The following is an 11,013-nucleotide window of genomic DNA, read 5'->3' on the forward strand; positions in this document are numbered from 1 at the left end:
CTCTCCGGAAGCCAACACCTAAGACTAAATGGGGTGGCAGTTTTACCTTCAAGCCACCCATATAGTCTATAAATCCTAGGATGTAGTCTAGAGATCCCTAGGTTAGTTAGGTGGCATAATGTTAAGCTTCATCTATATTTCCTTTATCGACTCTAACCTACTATATATAGTTCTAATTAATAGTTATTGAATCATAGGTTCTTCAAAGTTGTGTTAGTTTTGTTAAGGCCCAAAAAATCCACAATTCGGCCCAAATAAATTTTTGGCCCAATGCGATACCTTATCAAGAAGAAACCCGATTTGGGCATGCGAAAGTTCGTCATATATGCTTTGCACACATGCCACGCCAAGCAAATAAGCATCATGCCACACTACAAGCTTAAGTGGGCCCAAGCCACGCAAGATACCCGGGGCTTGCTTGAGTGGGTTGTGGTATGGATGGTAATAAATTGTTATAAGGCCCATTGATGGGCCGAGAAATGGAAGTCCCGGGTTGCTTGGGAGCCTCGGGACTCAGGCCCATTTCATAGGCCTAAACATGTGGGTAAGCACAAGAGAGAAAAGAATAGCTCATCACTCCAAAGAAAAATAGCCCAACCAAAATAGCTTATTGACTCAACCAAAAAGCCCAAACATTTGATAAAGAAAGCCCACTTACTCAATAAATCAACTTGGCCCATACAATTACAATAGAAGAGTTGCAAAGCTCCAGCACTTGGCTGAAGAATAAAGCCACGAAGGAAAGTCTGAAAAGCTACTGGGAAGAGCAAGTTTCAAGCAAAAACTTCCAAATGACCAAGTGATATTGTAGCGCATATCACCCTTTGAACCAACATGCATACCTATTTCTTTCCCTCATCAGACCTAGCCTTGGAAGATGGGAGAAAAGAAGGAAGAAAGATGGCTGAAAATAGGAGTCTGAAACAGCCGCGGGAAAGGGGGCCTTGAGCTCCCAAAATTCCCTGATTTTGTGCAAATGGGTATAGTGGATTTCACCAAAAAAGGATGATTGAAGAGATGATGGAAGAAATGAAGGGAAAGACTTGGCCAAATTGGATAGAAACCATTAGGGTTTCTTGGAAAATGTCAGCTTCCAGCGGCTATAAAAGGGGGCATCTTCTACCCAACAAGCATCAACCACATTAGAGAGCAAGCTTCCTCTCTTACTCCCAAAACCCAACAATTTCGTGCTCAGCTCATCCTTTTCCCTTAATTTTCCCTCTTGGCAAGCTGTTCTGACAATTGATGAGTCTCTGTCAAGCTGCCGGAAAAACACTCAAGCCACCTTTTTCTCTCTTTTTTCTCATGCTCAACCAAACCTCTCTGCAAAATCCTTTCTCTCCAACCTTAATACCCCATCTTTCCCCTAGGAACACTTAGTTTTCTCTTTAGTGCTAAACTCATGACAATTTTGCTCCCATGCCACAAGCTTCTCATGCCAAGCCAAAAATTTATCTGTAAGTTGCTGCTGTTTTAGTTGGTGAATATAACCAAGATGCTTCATAAGGCTCTACTGCCCTTTCGAAGCATTTTGGGGCTTGATTTTCAAACTCAGACAAAGGGGACAATTTCATCAATCTGCCCTTTACGACAGCCCAACCCATTTACAGCTGCCGGAACGAAAAAGCTCCTACAAGTTTATTCAAAATTCGAGAGTGAAAACTAAGTGTGTTAAGATTTTGGAAAAGCTCAAGTGGGAGATAGCTTTGGATTTGAGATAGGGGTTTTTCTTGGGGAAGTTTTGCATACATTAATTTAATTAAATATTGTAAATACTATATTATGCTTGGTAATATTATTTTAATTATTATTGTAAATCCTATATTATGCTTGGTTATATTGTTTGATTGTTATTCTTGATATTGGATATATACGTGTTGTCAATTATCATTATAATTTAATTAATTTTGACATATTCATATGTTGTCGGTGGTGGTTGGAATTTTTGGGTTGATAAAGAAATTATGGAAAAGAGGATAATAGGAAGAATCTTTTGTGTAGTTGAGTCTAACCATTGTAGGGACCAAGTTCAGGCGAGCCCGTGTGCACAGTAGATTAGGAAATCGGCGGTATAATTGTCGATTGAGTGATTTGGGCTTGGAGATCAATGGTATAGACAAGATGACTAGTAAAAGGGGAATTATGGGATGATTGAAATGGGTGTTAGTTTATATAATGGGGTATTTGGAATCACAGTGGTAAAATGCATGGTATGGGACATGCTAATTTGCTTGCCCTATTATATAGATTAACGGGTTGGGTAGAAATGAAGTGTATTGCATAAATTGTACATTATAAATCTCACTAATCACATAAGACATAGGACTCCTACTGAGCATGTAATGCTCACCCCTTATTGAATCTATTGTAGGCTTTGAATCTGAAGTTTAGTTTTTGCTGAGGAAACAAGAAGAACGAGTTATGGATAGTTTTGAGTGTTATGTTGAAAGTTTGTTACTTTCTTGTTATTTTGCTTGTAATAATATAATGTAAATTACTTTGACTTAAATAAAAGTTTATGTTCAATTTTCATGTTTCTTGATATTTAGTTTTAATTTTTCTTTTACCTCACATTCCCAAAAATAAAATAAAAAATTTTAAAAAAAAATTTGGGGTGTGTCACAATATTTTCAATATTATAGCAATATTTTGACAAAATATTGCTGAAGTGTGAGCGAAATTATCAACATCAATATTTTCTGATCATATCATCGATATTATTGATATTTATACGATATGTGTATGGATACGTTCTGAAATATCCGTGTCCCGAAAAAACGATAATATCCTCGATATTTCGTTGATATTATCAGTATTTTAGACTATACTTCCTCCTGATTGGTTTAGTATAGATTTCTTGGGTTTCGCTTTATTTCTTGTTGTTGCATATAAAGATTGTAATGGGCACATTATTTGAAGTTGGAATGCAAGTAAACCTTCAAAACCAATAATGGCGAAACCCATGAAAACATAATTTGTATCATCAGTTTATGCATAATTTCTTTGAAGTTGTATAGGGAGCTCAAAGGCCCCCTGCGTTTTACAAACTTGTTATTGAGGCCTCTGTTGACTTCTATGTACAGACTTCTTCTCATGAATCCTTATCGGCTTTGAAGCTCGAAAAGTGTGAGATCTACCAGTTGTATGCTTAAGATGTTGAAATTATTAAGCAAATAGTTTGTAGCTCCAATAGTTAGGAATATGTACCTGGGCTTATGTCCCTATCACCGATTTTTATAAGCTATTGCAAGCCTTGTGCTGCTAAGGATGCTTTTGAGTTTGTTAGACTTAGGGGTGTCTTTCTTGTTTTAACCCTTCGGCTTTTCCTCCCCCATATAAACCATGTAATGTGCTCCATTGAATTCAATGTCAATATTGTTAAAAATAAACTGGGAAACATGCTAAAGTTTAAAGTGATTACTTGCACAAAGACTCCGGCGATAATCCCAAATTTAGGCAACAGCATGTGCGTGGTTTTTATTTCTGCAATTCTCTTTTCGATTGTTATTTTATTTTTTTGCCAAATCTTTTCGATTGTTAAATTGATCACTTGCAATGACTTGTCGGCCACGTCTCGGATATTGAAATTTGTATATACATTTTCTTTTGTTTGAATCCGTGCATGATGCATGTGCATGACAGTCTCTTCGCCGAAAGTGCTTGGGCTATTAATTTATTCTCTACATTTTTCAAGCTTTGATGATTTTGCTGGATTGTTTTGCCTATGGGGTCAAAAGAAGATGGTCATTGCTCACATCTCATTTTTTAAATAAAAAACTAGGATACATTTTTATTTTATTATCCTCAAAAGCAAAAGTTCGTGCTGCCACTCCCATTATCCCATATGCCCTTTTCTTTTTTCAGTGTGTGAATGTTTGAATTTTTGTCCACCGTTCACTTCTCTTTTTCCATCTCTGATTATTTCCTGGGTTTTGTCAGTGCTTTTGTTAGTCAAGATCAAGAAAGAGTTGGATGGCTTGAAAGTTTGAATGCTTGGACAATTCCTCTGCACTTTCGTTTTTCTTTTCATAATTTCCATTGTTTTTTTGTTCTGCTTTCAGTACGATTGCTAAAACATGATATAGCTATAAGCTCTGCCACTTCTTTCTAGATGTCATCCTGAGGTGCAACGTTGGTCTTCATAATCATACTATTATTCTGCAGCTTCTTTCTTGATCTGGAGGTACTGACTCTAAATTTTTTGGACCTACCGTTATTTGCATATATGCATGTTTTGACAGGTTTGCAGGTTTTGGATAGGAATATGGATTCTTCTTCTCTTCCTTTTCCTGCTCCCCATCAAGAAAAGTACGAAGTGTTTCTTAGTTTCAGAGGTGAGGACACACGCAATGCTTTTACCAGCCATCTTCACAAGGCTTTACTTCGGAAGAACATTGACACCTACATAGATAACAGACTTGAGAAAGGAGACGACATCGGACCTACCCTTCTAGAAGCAATCGAGAAATCAAAACTTGCACTAGTCATTTTCTCAAAAGACTATGCTTCTTCCACATGGTGTTTGAAAGAACTTGTGCATATACTTGGATGCAAGAAAAGCAATGGACAGATTGTTATACCCATTTTTTATCGCATAGATCCATCAGATGTACGAAAACAGCAGGGAACTTATGCACTTGAAGATCGTCCACTTAAGCGCAGTAGGGATGAGGTGGCCAACTGGAGGGCTGCTTTGGAGGAAGCAGCCAATATGTCTGGGTTTCATTATTCCAGCAAAACAGGGTAACTAACTCTCTAATTTGTATCAATTTCTACTTTTTATTATTTGATTCATACTCTACTCATACTATTGTTTGTCTTTCATAACGATATTTGCCAGGACGACAGAGGCCGATTTTGTTGAGAAAGTTGTTCAAGATGTTTTGACCAAATTGAATCGTGAATCGTCAAGTGATTTAAAGGGTCTGGTTGGAATTGAAAAGAAAATTGAAAAAATTGAGTCGTTATTATGCTTTGATTCACCAGGTGTTTGCTGTGTAGGTATTTGGGGCATGGGTGGTATTGGCAAGACCACCCTTGCTGATGCTGTATTTCACAGGCACTCCTCTAAATTTGAAGTTTGTTGTTTTCTTGCAAATGTCAGGGAGAACTCAGAACAAACGAATGGACTACATCAATTGCGAAATAAACTTGTTGGTGAGATATTAAAGGATAAAGATGTAGAGATCGACACTCCGTCTATACCACGTCATATTCAAGATAGGCTCAGGCGTACAAAGGCGCTCATTGTTCTTGATGACGTGAATGCTCGAAAACAACTAGAAGTTCTTGTTGGTGATGATGATCGGTTTTGCAAAGGAAGTCGAATCATTATAACTGCTAGAGATAAAGGCCTACTTGTGCAAAAAGTTGACCATGAAAAGATATACAATGTTAAGGGAGTAGGTTCTGATGACGCTCTTAGGCTCTTTCATTCGCATGCTTTTGGAAATAAGTCTCCAACAACAGATTACACTAAGTTTTCAAGAGAGGTGGTGGATTATATTAAGGGCATTCCATTAGCTCTTAAAGTTATGGGGTCCTCATTCCGTCGTTGCAAGAGCAAACAAGAGTGGGAAGTTCAATGGAAAAAAGTGAAACGAGTTCCAATTGGAGAAATCCAGAAAGTGTTGAGAGTAAGTTACGATGGATTAGATGACAATGAGAAGGAGATATTTCTTGATATAGCTTGTTTTCATAAAGGCTGTAAGAGGAATAATGTAGAAAGAATGTTAGATAGTCGTGGTTTTGATGGGGAAGCAGGAATCAATGATCTTATTGATAGGTCTCTCATATCAATTTCAAAAATATGGAAATGGATGCAGTTAGAAGCACGGATAGAGATGCATGATTTGGTGCAAGAAATGGGTAGGGCAATTGCTCGAGAACAACGCAGTAGGTTGTTCAATTATAAAGATGTCTATCAAGTATTGACAAATAACGAGGTACATAATAAGATTCACATTTACAATAAACAAGTCAGATTATTCCTACAAATGTAATTTTGTATATTTTATTTACATTTATATTTGCTCTTTGATTGTCAGAGAGATGGACATGTTGAAGCAATATCCTTTGACTTGTGTGAGATTAAAAGGCTACACTTGGAACATGCAAACTTCGAAAAGATGTATCAACTAAGATTGCTACGTGTCGATCGTAGTAAATGGTGCAGAACTCCATTAATTGGTTCTCTTGATCTTCCCAATTCTCTTAGATATCTTGAATGGAAGGAATATCCTTTTAAATCTTTGCCATCAAAATTTTCTGCCCAAAATCTTGTTTTCCTTCAAATGTCGTTCAGCAACTTTGGGGGGCAACTTTGGAATGAACATCAGGTATATTATATATGCTTATTTTAGTTCTTGTAAAGCATGTGACCTAGAAAGTAATAATTTACAAGCTAATAAGTTATTAATTCTTGTTTATTTTATTACAGAGTCTTGTGAACTTAAAATGGATCGATCTTGTTCGCTCCGATGTAATTGAAGTCCCAAATCTCTCTTGGAGTACAAATATTGAGCATATAAATCTGTGTGGGTGTGAAAGTTTGGTTGAAATTCCTTCGTATTTTCACCATCTGAACAAGCTTACTTATCTTGGCCTTGGGAGGTGCACAAATCTCAAAAATCTTCCCGAAATGCCATGCAATCTTGAATTCTTAGATTTGTGTTGGACAGCAATAGAGGAATTACCTTCAACAGCTTGGTCTCACAAAAAACTATCTCACTTAGATATTAAATATTGTGGTCACCTTAAAAGTCTCCCAAGCAACAGTTGTAAGCTGAAACTCTCGAGTTCTTTTAGTCTATATGGCTGCAAATCTCTTTGCGAGTTTTGGGAGCTTCCCAGGAATACAACAGTGCTAGAGTTGAATGGTACAACAATAAAAGAATTGAGGAATACATCAATAGAGTTTGTTGTTGGTCTCACTGCAATTAAACTGATCAATTGCAAAAGCCTTGTGAGTCTCCCAACGAACATTTGGAAGTTGAAATCTTTGGAGAGCCTTGATCTCAGTGGTTGCTCCAAATTTCAATACTTACCAGAAATCTTAGAGGCTATGGAACGTCTAGAGTTTCTAAATTTATCAGGTACAGCAGTTAGAGAGGTACCCCCATCAATTGGAAATCTAGTTGCACTTCGAAAATTAGATCTTGGTGATTGCAACAACCTTGTGAGTCTCCCAACAAACATTTGGAAGTTGAAATCTCTGGAGAGTCTTGATCTCAGTCTTTGCTCCAAGTTTCAATTCTTCCCAGAAATCTCAGAGGCAATGGAACATCTGGAGTTTCTAAATTTATGGGGAACAACGATTAAAGAGGTACCCCCATCAATTGGAAATCTAGTTGCGCTTCGAAAATTACACCTCGCTAGTTGCAGTATACAAGAAATCCCTGATGACCTATTTCGCTTAACCTCATTACAAGAGTTAGATCTGAGTGACACCATAATTAAGAGCTTACCTGCATGCATCAAACAAGCTGCTCAGTTGTCTCGCCTGTTCCTCAGCAATTGCAAGAGCCTTGAATCTTTAACAGAGCTCCCCCCATTGCTGCAATGTCTTGAAGCATATAGTTGCACGTCACTAAAGACCGTGTCAAGTTCAAGCACTGCACTCACACAAGGTTGGGAAGAATATATGTTTTCTCGAGTGCTTCATGAGATACATATATTTTCTGATTGCCCAAGGTTGGATCAGAATGCACGAATCAACATAATGGCTGATGCACGACTCAGAATTATGCGAATGGCAACTGCGTGGTCAAAGTTTAAAGAAGACAAAATTGAACAACCATCATATGATGTTGATTTTGATGAGGTCTCTCTCTCTCTCTCTCTCTCTCTCTCTCTCTCTCTCTCTCACACACACACACACACATTCTGTCTGTCTAACTCACTTCTGTTGAAGAAGTTGCTCTTTGTTTTTCACGAGTTTAATAACTATGATGTCCATATCCATGGTACAGGAATCTTTACGCAAGAGATCTTTTGTTGGCATTAGATGTTGTGGGAATGAAATTCCAAATTGGTTCAGCCATAAAAGTGAGGGATGTTCAATAAAGATTGAGCTTCCTCCTGATTGGTTTAGCTCAGATTTCTTGGGGTTCGCTCTATCTCTTGTTGCATACAAATCCTATCATTCATGGGAAATGGAAATGAAGATTGGATGCAAGTACAACTTCAAAACTAGTAATGGTGAAAGCCATGAAGTCAACCATCCTTTGTATAATCTGTACGCCCATGATAATGTCTTTCGAAGGGAGGTAGATTCACATGGGGTGTTTGTGTGGTGGTATAATAATGTCTCTGAAGAAGTTGTAAAGGGAGCTCAAAGCCTCACTGCATTTTACAAACTTGTTACTGAGGTCAATGTTGACTTAACCATACTGACTAGTGACCTCAGACTCTATTCGAAGAGGACGGAGGTGAAGGTGGAAAAGTGTGGGATATGTCTGTTGTATGGCAAAGATGTTGAGATGATAAAGCAGAGGGCTTTGTAAATTCAAAGGGTCATCTTTTGATTTGAGCTGTTTGTTTTGCAAGCCTTGTAGCTGAGGATGCTTTTGAGTTTGTTAGGCTGAGGAATGTCTTTCTTGTTTTAACCCTTCGCCCTCTCCATCGCCAAGTTTTTGGCTGAGGATGCTTTTGAGTTTAGTAATTTTCTTCATTCAATTCAAGTATTAAATTGTTAATAGTGCCATTTAAGTAATTATCATCAGTCCTAACCTATACATAAGTATGATCCAAATAGTCGATAGATGCATTAAATGCAACTGCCGTGCTTGCATTAAGTACAACTTAAAATTTCTCAATAGATATTATCAGACTCTGGGCCACAAGGTTAAATACATTTGCCTCTTGATCAACATCACATTGGAGTTTGGGGGCCTCTTTTTTAAGAGCAATGGCCTCTAGATCTCAATTAGTGCAAAAACAAAGTCAATGAAAGATTGGCTTATCATGGAATTTCTGGGTCAACTTTAAATGTAATTTTCACACTTTTTCCCACCAATTATGGAGACAAAAATTTACTCACTTGTCTGATTGTGCTGTAATCGGACAGCTCAACATTCATTGTTTTTTTTTAGACCCAAAAAAAAAAATTGAAAATAAAAGTTGTATTCGGTCCTACTTATATTGGCAATAATAAACATTGCCCCAAGTTTTTGGGATATATATAGTCGTTGTCACAACAAAAACAACCCTTTTTTTGCTAATAAAAGTATTTTTTTTTTATCCGTAGTATTACTTACTTACCTTTTATACATCTCAATGACCAACTTGCAAAACTCGTATTTCGATAAATAAAAAAGAGATGCAAAACTCGTCAAATAGTTCACATATAATAAAATTGCAAATATGAAAGTCTCGTTTGGGATTGCTTATTTAGGAAGTACTTCTACTTATAAGCACTTCTAACAAAAGCGCTTTTATTATAAAAATATTGAATTTTCTTAAAAAATTAAAGTGCTTCGTGGAAAATCACTTGGGAGTGCTTCATGAAGCAGCACATAGCAGGTGCTTCTCTAGGAAGTGCTTCTAAACTTTTGTGTCAAACGCTGTCAGAAACTCTTTTAGTTATCGAGAAAGCGCTTTTGGCTCTTCCAGAACCACTCCCAAACAGGACTGAAATCAATTGTAAACTACGTCACTAGTTTGACGTTATAAATGTATGAATATTTAAGTGATGTTTTGATGCATTTTATAAAGTTGTTATGTGAATTACATTTTGTTTGTTTATTTTTATGTTACAATTGTGACTTTGTGTTCATATGATTTTTTTCTACTACTAAAAAAAAATCACATAAACATACAGAAGGTAGAATGCCACATTTTGGTGGTTCGCATAGGACCTTCAAAATCTTAGGACCGCGGCTGTGTTATGCCCAATGTTGGAGATGACGGACTTGGTTGAGAGAGAGAAGTTCTTCCATGGGGCAGGTCCACGTCGCTGTAGATTTATGTCCCCTCTATTTCCCATTTTCAATTGGTTTGGTGTATTGCATTTTATGAATATGTCTAGCCAAAGTGATCGTTGGTTCTGTTGATTATTGCCTGAGGATGTCCTAGTGCAGTTAAGCCTTAGGTTGATTATTGGCCGAGGATGTCCGAGTACCAAAAGTAATAAAACGAAAAGAAAATACAAAAGTTACTTCAACTCATTAAAAAAAAAGTTACTGAAGAAAAATTCCAACCGAAAAGCAAAAGTTTGTACGTAAAGCGTGGTGGGGGGTCAATTTTTTGTGCCCCTTCCTTTCACCAGTGTGTGTATTCTTGAATTTTTGTCCACGACACTGGGTGCCTAATTATTTCACTCTTCTCGTTTTTCTTGAATTTGTGTTATATTAAGTCAAGTCACGTCAACTAGGAGGACCCTATGTTACTTTAAAAAAATTATACTATATTGTAGCTTTGTGCAAGCAACTGCTTTCTACTCTCTTTCTAAACTGCTTTCTTCTTGAAGAACCCCATTCATCTCAAATATCAGATTCTCTTTCTTCTATATCTAAATACTCACAGACATAATTATAGCTCTGGTGCATTCAGAGAAAGAGAGAAATATGCAGTGCATTGAGTTCTTTCAAGTTTTCATCACGCGCTTCAGATCATTAACATCTTCTTCTTCTTCTTCCACTTCTTCTGTTGCTGCTGTTGATACTGATATTCCTCCTCTTCAAGATTCTAGTTCTTCTGTTGGTGTTGCTGATACTGATATCCTCCCTCTTAAAGAAAGGTACGATGTGTTTCTTAGCTTCAGAGGTGAGGACACCCGCCTTGCTTTTACCAGCCATCTTTACAAGGCTTTACTTGGGAAGAAAATTGAGACCTACATAGATGACAGGCTTGTGAGAGGAGATGAAATTGCGCCTGCCCTCCTCGAAGCAATCGCGAGGTCTACGATTTCGGTAATCATTTTCTCAGAAAAATATGCTTCTTCCACATGGTGTTTGAAAGAACTTGTGCATATACTTGGATGCAAGAAAAGATATGGACAAATTGTTTTACCCA

The 11,013-nt window shown here is 37.3% G+C and overlaps 2 protein-coding genes across 2 annotated transcripts; both read left to right on the forward strand.

Annotated features, from left to right (window-relative positions):
• Positions 1-4,264: 4,264 nt before the first annotated feature.
• LOC148916080 (disease resistance-like protein DSC1) lies at positions 4,265-5,001 on the forward strand. The gene is made up of 3 exons (XM_089055057.1): positions 4,265-4,743; positions 4,841-4,928; positions 4,987-5,001. Exons 1-3 carry the CDS (start codon positions 4,265-4,267, stop codon positions 4,999-5,001), a joined length of 582 nt encoding a protein of 193 aa, XP_088911183.1.
• Positions 4,598-8,671, forward strand: LOC148916081 (disease resistance-like protein DSC1). The gene is made up of 4 exons (XM_089054409.1): positions 4,598-5,945; positions 6,048-6,338; positions 6,440-7,822; positions 7,971-8,671. The coding sequence occupies exons 1-4, from the start codon at positions 5,013-5,015 to the stop codon at positions 8,502-8,504; spliced, it is 3,141 nt and encodes a 1,046-aa protein (XP_088910535.1). The 5' UTR covers positions 4,598-5,012; the 3' UTR covers positions 8,505-8,671.
• Positions 8,672-11,013: the final 2,342 nt, after the last annotated feature.

Source organism: Prunus mume, linkage group LG6 (genome assembly GCF_029339155.1).
Source record: "Prunus mume cultivar Tortuosa linkage group LG6, ASM2933915v1, whole genome shotgun sequence".
NCBI lineage: Eukaryota > Viridiplantae > Streptophyta > Magnoliopsida > Rosales > Rosaceae > Prunus > Prunus mume.

What these genes read in the sequence shown, in the direction of transcription:
- LOC148916081 (XM_089054409.1), top strand. Translation starts at nt 5,013, where the DNA reads ATGGGTGGTATTGGCAAGACCACCCTTGCTGATGCTGTATTTCACAGG. An exon ending in AAGTATTGACAAATAACGAG is followed by an intron (nt 5,946 to 6,047) that starts GTACATAATAAG and finishes TTTGATTGTCAG; the next exon opens with AGAGATGGACATGTTGAAGC. An exon ending in AACTTTGGAATGAACATCAG is followed by an intron (nt 6,339 to 6,439) that starts GTATATTATATA and finishes ATTTTATTACAG; the next exon opens with AGTCTTGTGAACTTAAAATG.
- LOC148916080 (XM_089055057.1), top strand. Translation starts at nt 4,265, where the DNA reads ATGGATTCTTCTTCTCTTCCTTTTCCTGCTCCCCATCAAGAAAAGTAC. An exon ending in CATTATTCCAGCAAAACAGG is followed by an intron (nt 4,744 to 4,840) that starts GTAACTAACTCT and finishes GATATTTGCCAG; the next exon opens with GACGACAGAGGCCGATTTTG.